The sequence below is a fragment of the Ahaetulla prasina genome, chromosome 6 (assembly GCF_028640845.1).
Source record: "Ahaetulla prasina isolate Xishuangbanna chromosome 6, ASM2864084v1, whole genome shotgun sequence".
NCBI lineage: Eukaryota > Metazoa > Chordata > Lepidosauria > Squamata > Colubridae > Ahaetulla > Ahaetulla prasina.
In genome coordinates, this window is record NC_080544.1 from 42,667,756 (window position 1) to 42,694,168 (window position 26,413).

The following is a 26,413-nucleotide window of genomic DNA, read 5'->3' on the forward strand; positions in this document are numbered from 1 at the left end:
TCAGAAGTGATGTACTGATCCATTTGCTCTAATACACTAATCAAGCAATTCTTTGTTGCTACATGTTCTTGTGTGAATGCTAAAAATAAACTTTTGACTTGAATGGTTGCTTGCGATCATTCTTCTTCATTTTAGAAGTGACAGTTCTTCACTTGTTGAATGAAGGACAGTTCATAAATTCATTATATGCATTTCTTTACCTCTGGAAAAGGCCCACTTTCTAATGTCATTTGGTCCAACAATGTATATTAAGGCTGTTGCAATATATTTCATTCACTGATTTTATCCATTCCTTTTTTCTAATTTTCTTTCCTACTATTTTATATGCTTAATAGCTTATCCTTTTTCTATAAAGCAGTGGGAGTTAAAAGCTGATTGAGGAAGCTCAAACTTTACGGTTCAAACTTTATCCTACTGGAAGAATCTATTTCACTATACGTACGTACGTACGTACATACATACATACATACATAGTATATAAAATAATATATTGTAAAGTGCATTAAAAAAGTTCCAGCCATCTCTCATGTATGTTTTCATTCATGTCTTTGTTCATTTAGACAGTATTTTTTTCTGGCTAGGAATATGTAAACACATCTAAATTTGATCCACATTAGCATCAAACATATTCTTTCTGCATGCTTTTTCATACAAAATCTTTAAAAATATACTGTTCACTTTATCCCAACTGCTTGTTTTTAAAGCATATTTTAATAGGTGACAATAATTAGCAACCTCTATTCATGGCTGCCAGAGCAGGCCATTTTTTATATCCTTGCATCACCTTATCCGTGCTTTTCCTAGGAATATATTCATCGTCATGTCTCCTTCAGGATCGTAATTGCACAACTGCTGAAAGGAAAGTACCTTTCCTTTGGCATTGTAATATTTAGGAAAGCATTAAAGAGGAAGATGGGCTATGGGGGTGGGGAGTTGTTCCCCCCCAAAATAGTTGCTTTTCTCCTACTTTTTACCCTCACTCTTCTATACACATGTGTACATGCACACGTTAAGAAAAGCATATTCATTCAGCAGAAGAAAAGTAGAGATCCAGGAAGAAATGTAATAATATACCTCCCTGCCTTAATGAAAAATAGATGGTGAGGTAGCATAAAGCATGGAATGAGTCTATAGAGCCACTGTTTGCCAACAAGTACCGCTATTATATTTCAAGCCAAGCCAGTTACATTGAAGCCCATAAGCAATAACATCCTTGAAAGATCGTATATAGGAATTCCTACATAGAGCAGAGGTAGTATATGTTTATAAGTCATGTAAGTGAACCTCTTTAAACTGATTTTAATGAAACACACATACACAAACAAAATCCAAACATCCTGGCCTAATAAAACTTTTACTTTCAGAACTATCCAACTATATCCTCACATGCCATGTACAGCATAACTGAGGAAGTGGAATTCAGAATTCATTACATGCAATTATTTTTAAATCAAGATGACATCATGGATTCTTTATTTATGTTATATGGAACAGTAGCTAAAGTCCAATTAAAGTGCATAATTGATCAAGTATTTAAATTTTTATAGTAATATTCGATTATTTGGGTAATATGTTATTTTTTTTATACAGGAACTTTTGTTTTCTGTTTTGTCTGAAAATTAGTTGGCAATTATGGTTTTGGATGCTGCTGCTGAGTGGGAGAGAAAGGCACACCAAAATCGTGGTTTTGGTGGGGTATATTGCTGAAGCTCAGTGTTTAGTGGTTTCTAAGGTATAAAAAAATATAGCACAATAAAGTAATTAAAACTAAACATGGGATGAAGAATCTGGGGTTTTCAACAGTTCATACCAATTATGGTTAAATGATGTCTGTATGACCAATAGCGAGTGATAATAGATTTATGGTTCATCAACATCTATGGGTCTCTTAAGTTTTTCACTTCTGACTAGGATCCATCCACAAGAGACCAAGGAAATTGGGCTTGTGCTGAGTATATAGTGATATCAACACTTTGCTCTCCTTCTCTAACAAAGTAATTTATTTTCCTATTAGCCTGCCTGATTTGTTGCATTTTTTATTTCTTGTCAGGTATTGGCTGTAGGTCTTTGTAACAAGTCTTTCTTTACAAATTTACCACTCTCATAGGTAATCAAAGACTCAAAATACAAGCTGCCCTTCTTGCAGTGAGTAGCAACTTGCACATAGGCCATAGAATAGCAAGGGAGGGAGAGAAGCCCCAAGGCTTCAGTTCTGAGTTTATTTCCCTTGGTATTTGGTAGTAACAGATTGCTTTCAGTCTATTTCTCATGCTAGCTGATTGGTTGCACCTGGCCTGTGTTATTGTGAATAAAACATTATAGGGACTCATATGATCTCATATAATGTTTCTAAGGACAAAGGGCAGGGGGAGAATTTCCTGAAAATATTCTCAGTTTCTGCTTTACCAGGTCAAATACCTTGCCCATTTAACTTTACCATCAATATTCTAAATTTTGGAAATTTGAAAATATTTATGCAGAATAATACAGTAAACTACACATGGCATGGGGTAATATTTTCTACAAATAATTTTATTCATTGCAAATAGAATATAAACTAATACAAACTACAAAAATAAAGAGATACAAAAAGTAAATGAAAAATGTTTAAAGAACAAAATAAAGTAACTTCCCTTTTCATCCCAGCAAAGTAAAAACAGTTTTAATATCTTATCAGCATATAATCTTTTTTATCCCCATAACTCATCTCTTAACTCTAAAATCCCGAAAACAAAACTATCATCATTTATTCTTTATGAGCAAAATCTATATATAATTATGGAAAATCTAGATATAATTAATTCTTTAAGCTGGAAATATCAAACTAATTCTGTATTTCTCACCTGAATTTTTATCAAACTTAATTTTTGGTAATTTTTCAAAATTTACAGACCTCTTTTATAATCCAGTAAGAAAAAGTTATCTGGATCACTTTTCTCACTAAATATCCGTACATCTCCTTTAATCAGTAGAATATCCATCAGCTTCATTTGCACATCCAGAAGAGAATAAATATCCTTCTCTTCAATGTATTTAAATCCACATTCAAATTAATTTCAAATTTATAAATTATAGCTTGTTCCTGTGACTTCATTGTTGCAGAATCTATTTGTATCAAATAGTTTTAAAGACCAAAATTCAAAAATGTCCCTCAAAGATTTTGTTTCATTGTCTTAACTAGATGAATTGATTGTTTTCTACCTCCCTCTAGTGTCTCAAACCTACTTATTTATTATTTATTTATTTATTTATTTATTCAAATTTATATACCGCCCTATCTCCCGAAGGACTCAGGGCGGTGTACAGGCATTTAAAAAACATATAAATACAATATAAAACAATTAAAAAACTGATTCTAAAAAGCCCGTAAATTTAGAATTAAAATATCAAATAAAACCCAATTTAAAACCAATAATTTAAAATCTAGCTCAGCCCTGCACAATTAAATAAATACGTTTTAAGCCCGCGGAAGGTCCGAGGTCCGAGAGCTGACAAAGTCCGGGGGGTAGTTCATTCCAGAGGGTGGGGGCCCCCACAGAGAAGGCCCTTCCCCTGGGTGTCGCCAGACGACATTGCCGCGCCGACGGCACCCTGAGGAGACCCTCTCTGTGAGAGCGCACAAGATCCAATTATCATGGTTTCTTAAAACAAACAAACCAAATAACCACCATTCATCTAATGAATTCAAAACTATAATTCCGACTACACCTGATTCCTCAGTCTTTTAACTTTTTAAAATCCATATTCTAAGCAGCCTTTTGTTGTTTAATCCAAAAGTTAGTATTTTAAAAAAAACCTTTAAAATCATATTTAAAGTTCTTTTTCCAAGTGGGAGGTATCTCACCTAATTAATATAGAAAAATTCTTTTTGGTCTGAAGTGTCTTAATATTTTCAATTCAGTAAAAAAAAAATCATCTCCAAAAAGTGATAAAGAAATGAGGCACAATCTTTCATCCTTAAAAGATTGTTTTATAAGCTTGAACTTGGTGATATCTCTTGAATAAGAACTACTCAACTCAAAAGTCCATTGCAGAATGATGATTCCTGCTATCTACATATTGGGGATTGACTGTCCACAGTCACATAGATGCTAAACTTTCTTACACATATATTCCAGTAATTTGTAGCAAAAAAAATAATACTGCATTGTTTGTTAAACTATGTCACTGAATGTTTGTCAAACATTAATGTCACTGAAGATAATAGAAATATGATTAAGACCATCTACCTTGTAACTTTAATCTGTATCTTAAAAATGCCACAGATTCAGAGGATTCTGGGTAACAATTCATTTTAATGTATTAATAAGGAAAGAAAAAGTAGACCCCCAAAAAACTTTATGATTATTACATGGATTATTATTTTGTGCGCATTGTTCAGTCAGACCAAATAGATCCTCTTAGAATGAAAAATCAGATCATATATATCTTCCATTCGGAATCAGCCATATATTTTATAAAACCACAACGAAAATTTATCATTGACATTAACATATAAAAATATTAAATATTAAAATATTTATTATTTATTTATTTATTTATTTATTTATTCAAATTTATATACCGCCCTATCTCCCGAAGGACTCAGGGCGGTGTACAGGCATTTAAAAAACATATAAATACAATATAAAACAATTAAAAAACTGATTCTAAAAAGCCCGTAAATTTAGAATTAAAATATCAAATAAAACCCAATTTAAAACCAATAATTTAAAATCTAGCTCAGCCCTGCACAATTAAATAAATACGTTTTAAGCCCGCGGCGGAAGGTCCGGAGGTCCGAGAGCTGACAAAGTCCGGGGGGTAGTTCATTCCAGAGGGTGGGGGCCCCCACAGAGAAGGCCCTTCCCCTGGGTGTCGCCAGACGACATTGCCGCGCCGACGGCACCCTGAGGAGACCCTCTCTGTGAGAGCGCACAAGATCCAATTATCATGTTTTCTCTTAAAAACAAACAAACCAAATAATCACCATTCATCTAATGAATTCAAAACTATAATTCCGACTACACCTGATTCCTCAGTCTTTTAACTTTTTAAAATCCATATTCTAAGCAGCCTTTTGTTGTTTAATCCAAAAGTTAGTATTTTAAAAAAAACCTTTAAAATCATATTTAAAGTTCTTTTTCCAAGTGGGAGGTATCTCACCTAATTAATATAGAAAAATTCTTTTTGGTCTGAAGTGTCTTAATATTTTCAATTCAGTAAAAAAAAAATCATCTCCAAAAAGTGATAAAGAAATGAGGCACAATCTTTCATCCTTAAAAGATTGTTTTATAAGCTTGAACTTGGTGATATCTCTTGAATAAGAACTACTCAACTCAAAAGTCCATTGCAGAATGATGATTCCTGCTATCTACATATTGGGGATTGACTGTCCACAGTCACATAGATGCTAAACTTTCTTACACATATATTCCAGTAATTTGTAGCAAAAAAAATAATACTGCATTGTTTGTTAAACTATGTCACTGAATGTTTGTCAAACATTAATGTCACTGAAGATAATAGAAATATGATTAAGACCATCTACCTTGTAACTTTAATCTGTATCTTAAAAATGCCACAGATTCAGAGGATTCTGGGTAACAATTCATTTTAATGTATTAATAAGGAAAGAAAAAGTAGACCCCCAAAAAACTTTATGATTATTACATGGATTATTATTTTGTGCGCATTGTTCAGTCAGACCAAATAGATCCTCTTAGAATGAAAAATCAGATCATATATATCTTCCATTCGGAATCAGCCATATATTTTATAAAACCACAACGAAAATTTATCATTGACATTAACATATAAAAATATTAAATATTAAAATATTTATTATTATTTAAAAATAAATATTAATATTTAAAAATATAAACAAGGACAAATAGGCTGAAAAACAGCTTCTATCCCAGGGCAATGACCATATTGAATTCTACGGTATAGTGCAATATCGGGTTTTCAATTTCAATTATATAGAATGTAAAGTATAAATGTTTGTGTTTTTATTTTTATAGTTATAATGTACACTGAAGAAAGCATTTAATTTCCTTGTACCATGTGCAATGACAATGAAGTAAATTAAAAAACTAAACTATTACGATCATTAGTACTATTAAGGTACTCTTAAATACACATACATTTCTGCCTTAGCAACTTATGATTCAGACAACTGCATGTGTGCAGAAATTACATTAATCCTACCTTGTTCTAAGTAATTTGATAAAATAAGTGAGAATATATTCTTCTATAGTTATTTCCTAAGAGACTTGCCCTTTACACTCTTCCTTAAAAGTTTTTTGTTTAATATTTTGTACACTGATCTGTAAGTTACCAGGAAATGATTTTAATGACATAAACATTGAAAGCTATCATAACAGTTTTCAATTTATTTAGGAAACTTGAACGCTCTGTAAGCTAATTCAAAGTTATTTCAGGTTCAGTGAAAAAAGTATCTGAAATCTACCATGATTAATTTCTGCAGTAAAAAATTGATTAAAACACACTATAAAATTGAAGATCTGGAGTAATGCTAGCAAAAGCCAAATGAACCTATCATTTGTTTTTGGGTTTTTTTCTTGGACTTCAAAAAAACATACTGACTACTTATTTTAATTTCATCCTAAATGTTATGGTTCTCCTAATGCCCAATTCTGAGATCAATTGAAAACAAATTATAACTTGTGAAATGTAAGCATTCAGTCCAAAATTTCAAATAAATAAATATTAAGAGCACCAAAAGTAGATGAAAGCTTATATAAAATCAGCATCAGTTTAGGTGTGAATAGATATGTGTTATCACAAAATGAGAGGATCTGCATTTAAAACTCTCCAAAATAAACACAGGACAAGACATAAGACAAGACACAAGACATAAGTCTTGAAGCAATGTGTGTTTAATTAATTTTGTAATGAACAGTGGGGGTGCTGTATACAGTCAGTTGAGCCTGTTTGCAGCCAGTTTTTCACTCAACAAATAGCCTAAATGCACTTTCTGATCCAAACTGGTTCATCAGGTTATGTATAATTCTGACTTGTGAACTAGGGGAAAGAGAGCCATGTCCTCTTGTAACATATTATGGGTAGAAAACAAAATTATTTTTATTTAGTCAGAATGGAAATAATTGTACACAGAAGTTGAAATGTAGAAGATATTATAGGAGAATAGTTGTGCAAAAAAATCAGGATTCTGATGCAGCCTTTCCCACCAAATTTTATTAAAAGACATAAATACTTTCGAGTGGCAACTCAAATCAGATTCACAGAGTGGCTAAATTGATGCAGGGTTTAAATATGGGTAATACAGAATGGAGGGACAGTTTATAGGTTATGGAGATGTAGATTATATGCATCTAACCTTTGGGTTTTTTGGGACTGATTGTCAACATTATGTTCTTCAGAAAGACTAATGATTTTTCAACAAAGATTCTTGAAGAATGTTCTTGGTTTGAATAAACTGCAGTCATAGAGTACTTGCCTTTGTATGGCTAATTTTTTAAACAAAAGCAAAGAGTAGGAAAAATGAATTATTATGCAATGAAGAGAAGGGAAAAATATTCAGAATTTATGTTGGAGTTATTGCTTTTTAAATTATTGGTATAAATTATCTTAATTTAAGAGTAGGAGTTGGGTTGACTAAACATAGTTATCAAAAGTTGAAGGATGTTTTTTGAAGATGCAGTGATAGATATGGTGGCAAGAAAACCTTAAAATATATTAAATTTGTATTTAATGATATTAACTGAAAGACATTCACAAATAAATCTGTATTTCCTGGAAATAGGGAGATGTTCCAGAACTGTGTGGGATGTAGTGCAGGTGGTTACAGAAAGTTGAAAGAAAAATTAATTTTTTCTATAGTTTCTTATCTTAGAATCCAGGTCCAACTTTAGACTGTTATCTCCAGCAGACTTCCAAATTCATTCTGGTCTTTGTTGTTGTTGTTAGGGTTAGGGTTAGGGTTAGGGTTAGGGTTAGGGTTAGGAAAGGGAAAGCGGGGAAGCATTATTTCTATGAATACTAGTAGGTTTATTTGTAGAGTGAGAAAATGTTAAACCACACTAAAGATTTCCCTCAGTTTTGAACCATATCCAGATTATTCCCTCGCCTTCTGCCTTTATTCTTGCCTCCTAGATCTACACTCAGGTACTGAAACCCCTACATTTCAGTTTAAGATGAAAAAAATATTTTCAAAGCAATTTGTTTTACAATTATCTTTTTCTAAATCGCTGTGCATTACCATTACTAATTACCTTTCTGTTACAGCTTGAAATCAGGTATCTTTGTTTTTATAAATTAAAACTGAAACATATTTTATGAATGGTATCTCTGAGCTATAATTTCTTCTGGATCCTTCCCCCACCCCCTTAATTGCAGAGCAGTCATCAGGGTATACTCTTCTGTTTGAAATACACTTACAATTTGGGATAAATATTTTATAAGTGTAATTTTACTTTTACATAGAAATTTTGATCTTCAAACGAGTAAGAGATCTAGTTTGTTTCTTTCCTTGCATCTATGTTTTGAGATTATGTTTAGTGGCATGATGTTCTACAGCTGTTTTAATAGCTCTAACTTTATAATTAGCTGAAGTCAGGTTTATATACAGCAAGGATCTAATCTCACAGCGATAAGAGAAATAGAAGAGGTCATTATTTCAACAACTTTATAAAGTGCATAAAATATACCAAAATCAAGAGTATATTATGTGAATATATGGATAAGCACTGCAACAAAAATTTTACAATCCTGAAACCACTCATGTTTAGAATTAAGAATGGGCTTGTTTACACATTAATTATGGGTGAATCAATAGCCCTTGGTTATTGGAATTATTTTATTTATCTCTTTGGTACTATCAAGCTTACTTCTTAAATACTGGATAAAAAATAAGTGAATAACAGCCAAGGGATAACTGCAATGTAATGGGAGGAATGATTGCAGTTATATTGGGATAAAACTAATTTTTCATGTGCCAGATGTACACAGAGGCTCTAAGTATAGGAGTAAACACTGTATGCCTTTATTATCTCCTATTCTAGTGGGATTTTTATATTGTCATCCTGATCCCTCTGAATATTTTGTTGCTGAATAATCAATTTGTAATGAACTAATATAAGATATAAACATAAATTTATATTGAAGATAACCTTACAGGGAAAAACATATCTTCTGCAGCTCAGAGATAAATGTTAACTTTCCAACTACCAAGATGATTCCATTTGGATGAAAAGGAAGCCAAGTCTTCAACCAAAATCCAGCATCACATTTCCACTGCAAGCAATCTTTTCACAAAGGGTGCTGGAAGTACTACAGTTTAGCTTAGTGGCAGAATAGATCTGTCTAGACCAGGAAATTCACAGGCTAAATCCAGAAAACTCTGATGCCATTCACGATAGACAACTAAGGGTCTGACTTAGTTTAAGAAAGCTTTTATGAAGAAAGCTTCTTGTCATCTTAGTGGGGTAACAGTTCCATGCTACAATTAATATATTTAAATATGATTTTACATTTCAGATGTTACTTGTTTTGCAATACAGTATTTCTTGTCAGTATGTTGTGTTAGAGGAATGCAGAATCTGGGTTTCTTTCACATATCAAATTCATTTTCAATGTTAATTTAACAAAAACCTCTATCTTGGCAACTGATTGTGGTTCTCTTTTTTTCCTTCCACTATTTAGTGTGGAATTAGATTTTAAGCAGCAAGAAGACAAACTTCAGCCAGTTCTGAGAAAACTTCACCCTATTGAGGAAACTCAGGTTGCACCTTTGCCTTATTCTCAGGAGAGTTACTCCTCAACTCCCAAGCAAAAATCCAAAACTGAATCAAAAAAACATGGAAGATGGAAACTCTGGTTTCTTTAACTAAATCCGTATTATATGGAATTTAAGGTCGCCTTCATTTTAAAAAAAAAAACTACATCCACATGAACTTGTGGAGTTTTTAAAAAAGGATCATAGTAATTTGAACAGGTGACTGTCAGCAAGTGTTACTCTGACAATATTAAGAAAGCATTCTTTCTCACCATATGTACCAAAAAAGGCCTTTGTACCTATGAATGAACTTTCAGGAGTAAGGCATTCAAATTTCATACCTTGTCAACTTTTTATTTGAATTTCACCAATGTGGGATGTTAAAGAATTTTTAAAGCCAGGATAGAAATTCATGTTAGCAAAAAGAAAAAGTATAATTACTTGCCCATCGTTCCTTTGTTAAAAATTACATGTTAATGTTATTTTTCAGAGTCTAGATTTTGTTTTTACTCTTTGGTTTCTTTCTTGTAAAAGAAAGGGCAGAATGTTTTTCCCCTGAAGTCGTTCACTGTATATTTAATTTTCCACATATAATGCTGGGGTGGGTAGAACCATTTTCAGCACATAGATATCCTGAGGAAAGCACAATATTTTCAATGGTCTGAGACCATGAATAATCTTTTAAGATATGATTATGTGTATACTTGCCTTTATGTGCTGTAGCATTATGCCAAGTGATTGCACCTCAGTGAAATGCTGGCACCTTTGATTTACTGTCATTTTCATCACATAACCTACTGCTCACTTTAAATGGTGAGCAGTCAAAAGCCACCTAAAGTCAGGGCATGCCTTTAATTACTGGCAGTTGACAGGGTCAAAGCTAAGGACACTAAGCTCTCTTAGATATTATTTTTAATCTGTTGGTACCCAACAGCTAAGACTATATGTTCTGGCACCGTATTTGGAATGAGGGAAAGAGGGAAGGGAAGAGATGCATAATAGTAAGTAACAGATCATTGGCAGCTGCCACAATTTAATACACTTTTGTAATTTAGTCTCAAGAAAACACTATACTTTCTTGACGCACTGTGCCAGAAATTTTATAATATATTGTGTTTTGCTTTTTAAGAGTTCACAAGAGCCTGGCAGTTTTGCACATTAAAGGAAGATACTGAACCATTCTAATCCTTCTACTAAAATAATATTAGCAAATGAGAACATCGAATGAAAATGTGCAATTAACAGTTTAAGAGTAATTACACATATTGAACAAAAACAAAAATTAGTTATTTTTAGATACTTTCAATTCCATCAGTTTCAGTGGCAGGGGATCAAGCACATAATTAACTGTCCACTATTTCCTGTAATTAAACAATATCTCTGAAAAATAATTCTGTAAGCTTTCTTTTGAGATTTTTTTCCATTTTTTTAATACTTCCAATTACAATAAGGTATTTGGGAAGTTCTAGATACATAGTTTATCTCAAATTATACAGGTTTTTTTTTCATAACTAGAAAGCAGAATAAAGTGAGAAATAGTGGTGGAAATCTCCAGTGAAAAAATAATGAACGCAGATGTGCTACAATCATTTATTTAATATTTAAACCACTTTCATGTTATTTATATTGAGTTTTATTAAAATATAATTTGGTTGTTTTATGGAAAAATACCTGAGATGTGCATATGAAAATATAATTGATACATGAATTACTTCAACTTCAAAATTTCTGTTATTCTATAACTCATTTTCTACTAATATTCCAAGAGGGCTACCAATGACTATTGTAAGGAAGTATTTCTGAGTTTTATTTTTAGTATTACTTTTAAATTGTTTTTTCAGAAAGTACAAGGCTCAGAAAGTCATTTTGATGCTGCTGGAAAAGTGTGACTATTTATATTGGAAAAGAATGGAATTAAACATAATATATTTTACAGTCTTTTTAATTAAAGTTGATAACTTTAGTCGATCCCAACATACATTAGAACCTAATCCCAAATATCTTAAATAATTATATGGTATTCTTACTAATCCCAAGACACATTTTCAAAAAATACATACATAGATTAAGCTGAGATGTTGATTGTGATCCTACAGATAACATCACATACATATACAGTAATGTCAACGTGCAATGAAACATGTTTGGGCTTGCATCTCTACATGTCAGAAAGATTTTAAGTCAGTTACATCTTTTTCTTGGCTTGACACAGCTGCCCTCTGCAATTGATGTGATCGCAGGAAAATATATTTGGTTAAAGAATTTCTGGCAGATTCTATATAACACTTTATGTTTCTAAATCACATTTCACCCTTTGAATCTAGATCATCGCACATAGTCCTAATAAGCAACCTAGCTATTACAACCATTTATTCATGATCTTACCCGTAGTATGTATCATGGCCATTATTCTTAACGAGAAATGCTGATAGTAAATTTTATTCTTCAGATTTATAGTAACTTATTAAATTCTCCCAAGTCCAAAAATCAATTAAAAAGCCATCATAAAGATACAGACCGGATACAGCTATAAACATGTGCTCTCTCATGTAACAGTGAATTTCCCTGCCTCACAAATTGTTAATCTGCATGTTAAAAGCTGCACATGCATACATACGTTTTCCTGATTTTCTTCTAACAAACTTTTAATGACTCTCCTAATCACATAACCCAGCTGCAACTTCTCTCATGACTTAATAGCTTGGAAATAATTGTGAAGAAATGCACCAGAAACCTGGGCAAATTATAGGGTGCATGTCTGCGGGTTTACAGACTATATCCTGCTTTTTTTCCCTTTTCTTTAAATCTGGGCTAAATCAAACATACATCAAGTATGCATATTATAAATATGCTGCTCTGAGATTCTTAGCATATGACCTGTGTATTTCAAAAATAGCCCATATTCTCTTGGGCTTCCATCATCCAACAAAATTTCCTAAAATATATTTGCTGGTTGCCAAGTAACACACATTCCATTATATAGGAATCAAACGATGAAAAGAAATGTTAAGAAACCATTTTGGAGTTGAGAAATTGATTCAGTATTCTTAATACATGAACAAAATGTTTTCCTAAACCGCTTGCAATTTTTAATTTTTACATTTCCTCTTTCAAAAGATAAAACACATATTCGTGCTAAAAGCTACATATTGTGTTATCGTACCATACTATGTAACTTGTAATAAAAAATTTTTACAAGTGTGTAAAATGTATCATTGTATTACAGTTAGGATCACTCAGGCAAAATTTAGAATTCTGTGGCGAGAAGGCTAAAATCTGTAGTAAAGTATAATATTTAACTGACATGAAATGAAAATACTTTTATTGGAATTTGTTGTTTTAAAAAACCAGGTAGGAAATCCAAAATGTGTGTATCATTATTCCAACTTGTGTATTCCTTAATTTGCTGCTAAATTCATTAGCAATATCATGTGGTTTCAACCACTCGTTTACTCAAATACACTTCCATGTCATGCTTTAATTCCATTTCTAAATAATAAATGCTGCAGTAATTTTATATTACTTGCTATTTTCATACTATAAGGACAATATTTTCTAAGTTTGCATAATTCCCATAAAGCAGCAATGACATAGATATTTGTTTTGAAATTAATGGGAAACAATACATGTAAATATCACTTTTTTTCTTAAAAAAACAGACCACTGTAATATACTTTATGTAGTCAAGATAAAATTGAAAATATTAATGTTAAAAATGCTGAGTATATGAATTGTTTGCTTTGCTTACATTATTTTGATTATTTTTGCCTCTGAAAACACTTTTGTACCACAAATACTGGCTGAGTGTCTCTCTACTTTTTCTTCAACATTTAATTGCTGTACCAAGTTTTAAAACCCAAGGGATTTTTTGTGAATGTTTTAAAACGAAATTAGAGTTTACATAGCACTAGTTCAGCATCTGTGTAATAGCAATGAGTTGCTACTACAGTATATGTAAACTTGATAATTATTGCTATTATTAAGAGATCCCATATTTCACTACAATGAAATTGGATTTCCAACATCTCCCTCAATAAAATGAGTACAAATAATTTAAATATAAGATACTCAAAAGTATCCCTCCATTTACTTGAAATGTTCTTCAAAAAACTTTATTTATACTATCTCTCCTAAAAAGGAGAATTGAAAGTAAAAATAATAATGAAAATGAATTTATTGCAATTACAGCATGTAGAAATTAGTTATTTAATTTATTACAGGTAGTCCTCAACTTACAACCACAATTGAGTCCAAAATTTGTGTTGTTAAGTGAGAAATTTGTTAACTGAGTTTTGCCCCATTTATGACTTTTCTTGGGACATTTGTTAAGTGAGTCACTGAAGTTGTTAATTAGTAACATGGTTGTTAAATGAATCTGGCTTCCTCGTTATCTTTGCTTGTCAGAAGTTTGCAAAAGGTGATCACATACCCTGGGATACTGCAGCCATCATAAATATGAACCAATTGTCAAGCATCCAAATGTAAATCACGTGACCATGGGGATGCTGCAACAGTCATAAGTGTGAAAAATGGACATAAGTCACTTTTTTTCAGTGTCAACAGTCATTAAACGAAGTGTTATAAGTTGAGGACTACCTGTATTATGTATTTGACTTACTGATTAATCTAATCTAGAAACAATTATCAAGAATCTTTGAAAATCTCCATCAAAATGTTAAAATATTTTGGAATAGAGAAGACAATATTCTCAAAAGCCAGGATTCAAAAGACGAAGCTATACATAAATGCCTTATACCTTATCACTTGAAGGGATCAAGACAATGAGCTTTTTCAACATGAGGTTATGATATAAACTCACAATTCAACTAGACTTATCAGACCTATGTTACCTGTTACATACCTGTCTATGGTAACCAGAAATATCAACCAAGAAAGAGTTTATGAAGGAAGCAGCAAAGATCAGCTATCATAGTAAAAAAAACAAATAATGAACTCCAGGTTGAGGAAGCAACTATTTGCCTTCTAGTAACCTATTTGTATTTCTTGACTCTGGATTCTACTTTTGTTGAGTCTTGGAACAAAAGCAAGTCTCTTTTTCCTTGCAGAAATCAATGGAATTGAAGCAAATTCCAGGGCCTACTTTTGCGGTGGTGTAACTCTTGCATGGTAGCTAATCATCAGATGAAAAAACTGATACGCAAGATCCCAGTAAAGACAAGCCCATGATAGACCCAAAATATAAAATTGAGCTGCTTGAAGAGTCTCACAGTCTCCCTTACAATAAAACAGATTTTCCCATCCAAAGCATTTGCTTTCTGAGAGAATGCTACCCCTCCAGTGGACAATATATAGATGCTGGAACTAGACCAAGGGTTGGACAGTTTTATCCAGATTGCTGCTAAAGGAGTACATATTCTACTGAAGAGTAACAAAAAGGATTTTCTATTTTAAAGTACCAATGACAAAGATTTACCAGCACCAGTTCTGATTAATGCGTAGCTGATACTAGAATTCAGTATGATAAAGTATAAAGTAGTTTTAAATCTAGAAAAAATACTTACAAAAAGAGCTTAATGGCTCACTATCAGGGGTGAAATGCTGCCGGTTCTCCCGATCCAGTAGCAATGACAGCGGGTGGTTGTAGGAAAAAATGCTTTTAAACAGCTCTGACAATCCCAGCTAAGTTGCCTGATCGTCAGAGGCTTTTTTTTCCTTTTAAAGGCAAAAAAAAAGCTTGTAAAAGAAAACAAAAGCCTTTGACGATCAGGCAACACAGCTGGGAAGAGGTTGTAGAAAAAATGCTTTAAAAAAGTTGGCCACGCTCACCCAGTCCCATTACCCCCCCCAACAAGCCACGCCCACAGAACCAGTAGTAACGAATTTTACATTTCACCACTGCTCACTAGGTTGTGAATTACCTATTACTGGTGATTACACAGTACTAGAATGACAGATGTTTGACCCCTGTATATATCAGCTGTGAGATATTCCAGGAAATTCAACTGTTGGAACAAGGACAGCACTGTTCAGGCCTCCCTTTTATCCTACCAATCCAGTCTAATTTGTTCAGGGAGGGAAGGAGGGAGGGAAAGAAGGAAGGTTCAACAGAAGAAGAGGAAATAACAATGGTGAAGCAATCATCTATTTAAAAAATCATTTATCCACAGAAAAAGGTAAATATGGGGAGGAAGGAGAATTGGGTGTGTTTGCGGCCTTGACTTATTTATAACAAAGGTGGGATATAAATAAATACAAATAAATAAAAAGCTATATCCCGTTTCTGTGCTGAAGAACTGAATCATTCTTCTCTACTGTATATTAAATGGGCTGCACTTAGAATATTGCATCCAATTCTGGGCAGTGCGCTTTAGGAAGGAAAATAGCAAATAAGCGTATTGAGAAGAGAACCACCAAGATTACAGAAGGCCTGGGAAGAAAATAAGCCTATGAGGAATGGTTGAAGTTATTGGATATGTTTAGACAGGAAAAGAGAAATAAGGGGAAACAATACAATATATGTTTGCATATATCTGGAGGGCTGTCTTGTGTTCAGAATTATTCCAGAAGATAGAATAAGATACAATGGTTGTATAAGGAAGTAGACTTTATTCAGCTAGCAGGAGAAAAATATTAACTTTAAGAGCAATTCAATGACAAAATAGGCTGCCTTAAGAATTGTAACACAAAGGATGTATACAGGCAGTCCCCAGGTTATGAACAAAATCTGTTTTTAAGTCTCTCTTTAACTTGCTGTATATTAAAAACATGCAGCTTCAGCAATTCATGAAAACATTGTGCGGCTTCAGCAGTTCAGCTCAAGGAAGGAAAATGCCATTCACTAGTTTTAGTAGTAGGCAGCCAATTCATAAGTGTAAATTATCTGTAAATTGGATGTTCTTATGCTGGGGACTTCCTGATAGTTAAAAACTGAGATGACATTCATCAGGACCTATCCATGGTTGTTAAAATTCCCAGAATATGGGAATTCAATCAGCAGATGCAGTAGGCAATCCTGGAAGAGGATTGAGGGGTGAGGTGAACAGTTAGCATTGGCTTACTCAGATGAGCTCTGTTCAACAGGGGTATCAAACTGGTGGCCCATGGGCCAGCTGGGTCAGATGCAGGCCATGCCCACCCCAGTTCCACAAATGGGAAAACCATGAAACGGCACATGACAGCAATGTGACACGGCCATTTTGACACCCTTGCTGTTCCACAATAGCTTGTGAGAAAAATGCACCAAACAATTTCATGGGAACAATAGAGCTGTGTATGTTAAATTCCATCAAATTGCAATAGACAAAAAGGTCAGCTTCATCTGCCAAATACCCTCTCCTTGAGCTGACTATTATGGATTAGGAGGAAATTTCAGCTTTGGGCACTTTAGCCTAAACCTAAGGAGAAACGGAGAGACAAGATGAAGGAAATCTAATACTAGTTTTATTTATTATTTATTTATTTATTTTATTTGATTTTTATACCGCCCTTCTCCCGAAGGACTCAGGGCGGTGTACAGGCATAATAAAACCGACAATACAATATACAAGTTTAAAATACGATTTAAAAAACTTATTTAAAAAATTTATTTTATTTTAAATTCTTTAGTTCTTTTGAATGACTCTGACATTCAAAATGAGACCACATTGAAATTATGGAACATATGGAGATTATGCTTTAAAATTATGTCTTTCTTAATAGATAACGAACTAGTCCTCAAATTTTCCTACAGAAGATTTAGGAAGGAGAATCCCCACAATAAATGGCTATCTATCAGCTATATTATGGAAACCAAAGGTAGGTTGATTCCAAAGTAGTGTTAGTAGTTTACTTAATTTAATATTTTGAAATGCTTTTTAACTATTTGGTTAAAAAGTATTAACTGATTCATAGAAAAGGAAGTAATTTACTAGATAATTATTTTCCCTATTCTATAAGGCAAAATTGCTCTGCTGAAAAAGCAACTGAACAAACTAGCTGGTGAAAATATTATTATTATTTATTTTATTTACATCCTGCCTTTATAAATAATTCAAGGCAATGAACATATTTAATACTTCTTCCACCTTCCAGTTTCCCCGCAAAAAGACCCTGTGAGATAGGTTGGACTGAGAAAGAGTAACTGGCCTAATGTTACTCAGCCATCTTTTATGCCTAAATTGGGTTTTATTTTATTTGAAATAATGCTTTGAAATATTAGACACTTGGAGCCAAAGCACACTTACACCCAAGCTAAGAAGGAAACAAAAAGATCAGAACACAGGATCTACAACAATCAAATAGAAAACAATATCCAAATCAAGGAACTACCAAGTAGAAAACTACATCTCCACCAGTACTGGCAGGACAAATTATTGCATATAAACGGAGCAAACTCCACACTCATTAGCATTGATGATGTTAACTAGTTGGGTAATGAAATATCTGCAAGCTAACAACCAAACTTGGAGAGCACTAAGGAGTTCATAATTCAATCCTAAACTACATGTATTCTCTGCTATTGGAAGATTAGAAATAATATCCATATATTTTAATGGATGTTCATTTCTAATATTTAGCTAGGTGACCTTTCTAATCTGAATCCTATCCCTTATTTCTTGGAGTTCAATAGTGAAAAATTATTAAGTTATTTTACCTTCATATAGATAAATTGAATACATGGACTATTAATCAGCATCAGATTCATTAATTTCTATAATCCTAATATATATCCCTCAAACTAACTGTAACACATGCATAAACACCATGTGCAGTATCTAAATAAAAACTTGAAAAGCTCAGGAGTGTACTAAATGTCACATAATATTGATTGTGTTCCATAGCAGTGCTGTAACCCAAACAGAGTGACTGCTGTCAGATAAACAGTATATTATATATTCATGTACTGTTAAAATGCCACCCAGAAAATTTCATTTCAATGAGAAAAGATATAAAACAATTAGAGCCAACGTAGTCTTTAATATAGTGATTGTCAGTATATTATAAAATAAATTCAGAATTGCAATTTAATCTTGAGACTATTAATTTTATAAACTTTATAAATTAATTAAATTAACATAACTCCACAAAAGAAATCTAGAGATTTATACAATCGGTACTTTTCCCTAGCATGAAGCAACAAATTAAGATTTTAATGAATTATAAAATCTGAATTAAAAAATAATCTAAGATGAGGAAATGTGATTTAATTGTGAACAGATCAAGTATGGCACAATACAAGGTGTATTGAATGATTAAAAGATTATAGTTGAAATTCTCAGCCACAAAGATTACTGAATTAGCTTGTCTTCCTTACACTTTCCTCATATGATTTTGTAAGGTTTAAGGCCCAGAACCATATTCACAACCTTAAATATGTTGGAGGAGATGTGCCATCAAACCAAAAATACACGAAAAGTAATATCTAATTTCTGCAGAAAGTTAAACCAAAATTGAAGGAAAATGTGAGCTTCCAGATATTGTTGAAATTCATTATAAGCAATGGAGACATGTAGAAACTTGGTTTCTATCTCCCTAATGTTAATGTAAACTAAATTTAAAGAGATGGCACTATATTTTTGGCAGGCAATTTTGAGTGCACTTTGTCACCTAGACTGCATACACTGCAACTCAGGAAAATTTAAATGGCTATTATGTCCAATGGTTAACACTGTACAAGCCACATTGCTTCTATTTTAGTGAATCGACTTGGTTCATTCAACTCATCAAGTATAATATCTCAGGTTAAAAAAATGTAATTCTCATGAGAAAGGTGCCTTGCCTAAAAACATACTTCAGGACATGCAAAATACAGTTCCATGGAATTAATACAATACAAATACAATGCATAACAAAAAGGTGTTTCTTTTAAAATATTGTGCTTTATCAGAAAATACAAAGCGTATACATGTGGGTATGCAAGTTCAGGATCCAAAGGACAGTTTGGCACAAACCATCAGTGATATTCCAAAGAATAATTTTACTAACAGCATACTTGTATTCTAAATGTGAAAAAAACCTTCCATCTTAAAGATTACTGTGGAGTGACTTAATCAGATATGCTCAAGTATGCAAGCACTTCTGCTGAAGTAACAGCAAGTAAGTGGGAAAAAAACCCACAGCCTTTTTCTTAAGGATAGTAAGCAAGTTGTGTGTTGTGCCCTGAGAAATGCTACAGTGTTGTCAACATTTATGAAGTTGGATGCAAAGCCTAAAATTGCCAAAACAAGTGATACAGAAGACCCCTGGCTACCAGGGAGCATGGCATAGATTTAATACCGCCAATTGAAGCAAAGACATATCTATTGATTCAACATGTGATTAAATTTGGAGAGGGAGGTGTGAAAATAAAGGGCCAGAAAAGCTGAATTTTCCAAAGACAATGTATTCCTAACAAAATTGCATATTCTACAGAAATGTTTAATAGCAATGTTGAAAACTGGAACTATTACTGTATCACTGCACTAGCAAGAAAAATTCAGCAGTAGCAGTGACAGATGTATGGGACAAAATTAGGACAAATCTGTATGGCGTGTGACCCTCAGAAGGGCCTCAGCCTTGGAAGGACTTTTCAATGCCAAATTTATTAACTTGTCTATGACTTTGCAATGATAAGTGTGTGAACAAAAGTACTGTATGTGATTAGGAGATTTCTGATTTAGTTTTGAGAAAAATATTCATCACTAAATCTTGAGTCACACTATTTCAGTCTTCATTTATGAACAGCCCTCGATTTGAACAGCAATAAAGTACAACAATTAATAATTTAAGATTTCTTAACCAATCCTCTGAATTATATATGTCTTCTTGGATCAGTAAATGCTGTATGCAGCACCATTGCAATCTATGATAATTTAAATTTCTGTATCAAGGGGGAAATTACAATACTGAAATTGCATTGTGTTTTCAGAAAACTATTTCATTTCCTATCCTGAAGTAGCACCAAAGAAATGTCTTCTGGTTTCTCAACTTTTTGTGCTTTTAGCATAATGACTGAAGATTTGCTCCTATGTCCTTGTTTTGTCTGTTGGTATTACTATCTTGCCCTATCAGCACTCAGTTAGCCTTGGAATATAACATGATTAGAAGAAAACTAAAATTTCATGAAATAACTGATTTAAACCAAAAGTGCAATGTCCGGCCACATCTATAATATTCATGTTAAAGTTTCTTTACTCCAATTACCTGAATTTATGTATTTATGTCTGAAATTGCCAGATTTAGGTTGTCACCTAAATCTAGCAATTTACTTTTTGTTGTTGTTGATTTAATTTAAAGTACAGGGAATAATCAGCTTCATCTTTCAATCATATTTTCCTAAATAGTTAATTTCCTTTAATTTGTAAGTATTACCTAGCCATTACCTAGAAGTATGGAGCTGGCCATAAACTGTGAGGTCAAACACTGGGAAAAGCAACTCCTGCCTTTAAGATGATTATAATACAATTTGATGAATGTAAAAATAGAGAATCAGCAATTTTACAAAACGTATTATTCTAAACATGAACTCACCTAAATATTTTCAGCTGTATTCTCTTTGAAAAAATAACTAGCATTATGAACAAAGACAGGCTTGCAGTAGCTCACATTAATGTAAGGACTACTCATAAGTATACACTTGCCACATCATGACGCTAAGATTTTAACACTAAGCTTATTTTCCTGGGAGAAATTCTTGTAGAATTGGGAATAAAGATCTAGATTAAGGTATCAGTTTTGAGAATGCTGCTCCTTTCTTATTCATTTTAATTTTCACAAGACTATTCTAAGTCAATCAAATGTGTGTGGATGGCAAAAAGATCTATCCTTAGCTATTAAGAATTAAGTGTTACTTTTTATAACAATTTTTTACTATCATGTAATACTGGAGTACCTTCATATCAATCTTACATCCTGATGATTTAAGGAGTGACCTACGAATAGTAGTTTTAGTGGCAACAGTACAGGAATGGTTTGCTGTTGCTTTCTTCTGGCATAGTTTTTTAGTTCCCAGTTCAGTCTACAGCTCTTGTGTCTCCTGGATGTCTCCCATCCACTACTAACCAGATCCAGCCTGCTTATTTTCTAAGCTCAGAGATCAGTCAAGTGTTGCCACCTGTTGCTTCAGTGTCAAATTCATACTCTTATCAGTTTCAGGAGAAATAAAAAGCATAATAATTAATTTGACATTAATCTGTGGAAGGTCAGAAGATACATGCTAAAGTATATTTGCAATGAAAAACTGTTATTACATAATTGCTTGTATAAAAGTGAATCATCACTGATTTTGCCAGAATGAATTCCATTCAGAAATGCATTGAATCATAAAAGGTAAGTGCTCCTCTAAAATTCTTGGTGCTGTCAGCATTCATTAAATACTTATGGTCTGTTCAACTGCACTGCTTTCTCAGTTATTGCTCATTTTCCAAATGCACATATTTAATAAGGGTACTTGGTGATAAATGTCCACTTAAAGCTAATAGTTCAAATAGAATTTACTAGATTTCAGGCAACAGAAGACAAGCCTGTGCAAAATCTATCAAATCAAATCTTAAATGTATCTTGGTTTATAAAGCTATAAATCACAAAGGAAAATAAATTACATAGCACAATATTAAAATATAAAATAAGGATTACAAATAACTAATTAGCTTCTCAGCAATGCACAAGATTATTAAGGAAAAGTCACACTGATTTTCCCAATTTCCTCAAAAACCTTGAGAAAAGGAGTAAGATAGTAACATGCTTACAATCCTATTTGGCTTATCATTTCATCAAGTTAATTTTACTGGAATGCAATGGCATCCATGGATGACCTTATTGCTCATTTTTTGATGATTGGTTGAAATGAATTTGACAGAAATTCTGTACCACAAAGAGTTCAAATCTCAAATGCTCTTCCCCGGAATATGCCATGCCCAGTATAACAGCTTGAAGTGTTCCATTATAATATTTCTGAAACAGTATCAATGGCAGTTAATTGAATTTTTGATAACACAAAAAAACCCTAAAGTGTGATATATGTGAGTGTGCGTGCATGTACAGGTTCAAAAATTAGACCTTCTCCGCAGACTTTATCAAGTGAAATCATTGAGATTAGATAATTCTGTCTAACCTGAGAACTTGGTGGTTCTTTTCCCCCCACATTAATCCTTTATTTAATAGAAAATAAGCATTAGTAATTAGTAATCACATTAATCCACACATGGCAATGCTCTTCTGCTATTAAAAAACCCCCCAAATAAATTAAGTATAGAGAGCAGGCTCATATATACAATTCATGGTTTGCTTCAAAATTCATCACTGTCTAGTCTCTCACTGTACAGAGCCATAAACAATGATTTGCAAGCCACAATGTATGTTAATACAATACAATGACTTGTAAATATAAAACAGAAATTATCGTTTAGCACAGTTTGTGAACCTAATTTGGTGACTGCTGCTTTCTAATTCTTCTGAATGAAAGGGGGGGTTATAGATCACATATTCTGAACTTGCTCCGATGGAATAAATTCAACCTCTGCTAGAAAATACATACTTTACTTTTCCAGTGCATTATCCAATTGGTTTTATTTTTCAAATATATGACAGTGATCTTGTACTACCAATGATTACATCTTGAGTGCAGCTAACATCATTTGTAATTAAGCTTTTTGAACTTCAAACCCAGTCAACATACAAGACAGTCTAAAAAATGTTATTTTTATAGCATAAAATATCAATGAAACTAACTTTCAATTTCCAGACAGTGATAATTTATCAGTCATTAACTTCAAATTTATCTAAAAGGAATTATAAAGGATTGTTTCATCTCAAAATGATTGAAACTTGCTGGCATATGGCTTTTTTCCCTTCTTTCCATCCAAAGGGAATCATTTAAATACTGCTTTAAATGAGCCCATTTTCCTCCTGTTAACAGGGATTTAAAGTTACCAGCCAGCTGCTTAAAAGAATAGAAAGATCACACGTTATTTCCCTCCAAAAAGCATCAACAAAACTTCTAAGCAGCAAGACAAAACTGTACAAACAAATATTACTAGACAAGGATCCAAACATTAAAAAGCTCAATCAGTGCCAATAATATCTCCAAGGAAACAAATTAAAGTTAAACAATTTCAAGTACTGCTAAACCAGGCAAAGACAACAAATTAGCACTAAAATGGCTATAATTTGGATAGACTCAGAAAACTATTATACAAAATTGAAAGAGAACGAAAACATTCTTTCTCCTTTGATAGTTTTAACTTGGGGCCAAACATTTTATTTATTTTCTTTCTTACTTAACAATTAGTGCTTATATGCCCAAGGACACTGAGAGGCTTCCATTCCCTTTTCTTGTTTAGAAGTTTAAAACAACAACAGTAAAACAAAATAACTACTTGACAATTAAGATTTTGAAAAGTTTTAGCACCCAAGAAGACTCATTAAAATACAAACATTAAAATACAAACAATAAAACGGAGGGGGCTATTTCATTCCCCAAGATTTCTTTAAAATATAAGTTTTAATTTTTCTACTGCTAAAACATATATGCCACAGTAAAGTTTAGTTAATGGACTAATTATATAATAATATTTCCATATTCACGGTTATATGGTATTATTTAATGGAAACAAATATAAATAACTGAAGAAACAAGAATCATGTCATGTCAGTAAAGTCAGTCTTGTATTCTTGAATTCTATAAGAGCAACAGAAGAATGGGTCCTAATTAAAAAAAATCTGTTCTGAACAGGTAATAGTTCTAGACTAAAAGTGGAAATGTTTTGAGGGGTTGCTTCATACAAAGCTTCGCTGAAGAAATGTTCTCTTCAGCAAAGCTTTGTTGAAAATTAAAAATTCAGAGCCTCCACAGAGTAGTACATATCATACTTTCTTTTATGCTTAAATATTTTCATTAAAGAATGCTTACATTGCAAAAGGACATGTAAGAATGAGAATTTAATATAATTTCTTTTTATCGGAATTTATATAATTTTGTCATTGATTATGCTTTAATTTCTGATTTATCATGTAAAGCTCACGGTTTTTAATCATTTACATTGCAACTTCATTTGATTACTCATTTTACACTGGTTACTAGCTGATTACATTAGTTATATTGTAATATTTATTATGCTTTTATTATTGTGAAATGTATGGATTATTTAATACAATCTTTTCACTCATTTTTCTATGACTTGCTACCAGTTTGTCTATTTTAAATTTTATAATTTTTTTTTAATTCATCAGTCACTGTCTATAAACTAACCCTTCAATCTTAATCCAGTGGTCATCCTCCATCAGCTCACAGAATGAACCCAGAATAAAAATAACACTGAAGATAGATACAAGTGAGACAGATGGAAGAAATCCTAAAGAAAAATATTTTTAATACAGATAAAAATAATGTAATAAAAATAAATAAATTCAATGCAAATAATAATATATACTGTATCATGGTCTTCATTATTGTATCAATAGTTCCTATTTTAGGAAGAATTCCTAATTTAATCTTTAGACATTATAAAGTGAAAATGCATAAATGCCAAAACTGTTATTTATATATTGGAATGAACAAAGAGTTCAATTTCATATCTTTCAGAGCATCTGAAATGTAAAATTGCTTAGTATCAATCCCAATGAAATTAAATGGGCAATTTGGATTTTTCCAAAATATTGTAAACATATTGGGGGTCCTATAGGAGGAAACTCTAGTGGATTATGCATTTTCTTATATTATAAAACTAATTTTGTATATTTATCGAAAAGTACTTACTATGAGTTCTGAGTCACGTCCCATTGATATGACTGTTCTGTTTACTGTCCTCAATAGCTTTTCCATAATTATTTGCACATGTCGTTGTGTTGGTCCCTAAAAATAAAACACAAAAAGAAGTAGACCAAAGCCAAGAAGATTAAATAGCTTTATGTATAAAAAGGTAAAGGTTCCCCTCGCACATACGTGCTAGTCGTTCCCGATTCTAGGGGGTGGTGCTCATCTCTGTTTCAAAGCTGAAGAGCCAGCGCTGTCTGAAGATGTCTCCGTGGTCATGTGGCCGGCATGACTAAACGCCAAAGGTGCATGGAAAGCTGTTACCTTCCCACCAAAGGTGGTCCCTATTTTTCTACTTGCATTTTTCACGTGCTTTCGAACTGCTAGGTTGGCAGAAGCCGAGACAAGGAACAGTAGCTCACCCCGTTATGTGGCACTAGGGATTCGAATCGCTGAACTGCCAACCTTTCAATTGACAAGTTCAGCATCTCTTACCCACTAAGCCACCGGTTCCCAAGCTTTATGTATACAGCAAACAATTTTGAATCCTTGTTTCAGTTTCACTATGAATCAATGCTCAAATGTACTGATCGTCTAAAGCAGCATTCAAATATGGGAATTCTATTAAAATTATTCAGCTCTATAGCCATCTTTAAATAATGTAGGTAGGATAAACTAAAAGGGGAGTGTATGACAAAGCATACATCCCCAAATATATGCCATATGTATTTTCTTTTCTTTTGACAGTTCAACCATGGCAACTGGATTTCTTTTCTTGTTACTTCGAAATGTTTTATTGCTTATCCAAGTAGCTGCTTCAGTCTGAGCAAGTTGGTTAATTGTAAATTTTCTTTGGTTGTGATCTTAAATATATAATTTTCAAAATACATCTCTTTTTCCTATTGATGTTTATAATCAGGGCCCAAAAACTAATGTATTCCATGCTAAGGACGTGTATAAATAGTAACTACAGGTGATACCCCTAAACTCAACTAGTATCTCTG

The 26,413-nt window shown here is 32.7% G+C and overlaps 2 protein-coding genes across 7 annotated transcripts in view; one reads left to right on the forward strand and one right to left on the reverse strand.

The window, feature by feature from the left end:
- LOC131201489 (inhibitory synaptic factor 2A-like) overlaps nt 1-17,064 on the forward strand; it is a 62,693-nt gene extending 45,629 nt beyond the window's left edge. The window contains 1 exon segment of the mRNA XM_058189492.1: nt 9,667-17,064. Within this exon segment, the coding sequence (XP_058045475.1) occupies nt 9,667-9,850 (184 nt within the window). The 3' untranslated portion in view covers nt 9,851-17,064.
- DOCK1 (dedicator of cytokinesis 1) overlaps nt 1-26,413 on the reverse strand; it is a 513,270-nt gene that overhangs the window by 333,301 nt on the left and 153,556 nt on the right. For all 6 annotated transcript variants that reach the window (XM_058189019.1, XM_058189020.1, XM_058189022.1 and 3 more), the window contains one exon: nt 25,413-25,508. In XM_058189019.1, coding sequence (XP_058045002.1) covers nt 25,413-25,508 — 96 coding nt within the window. The remainder of the gene's footprint in view (nt 1-25,412; nt 25,509-26,413) is intronic.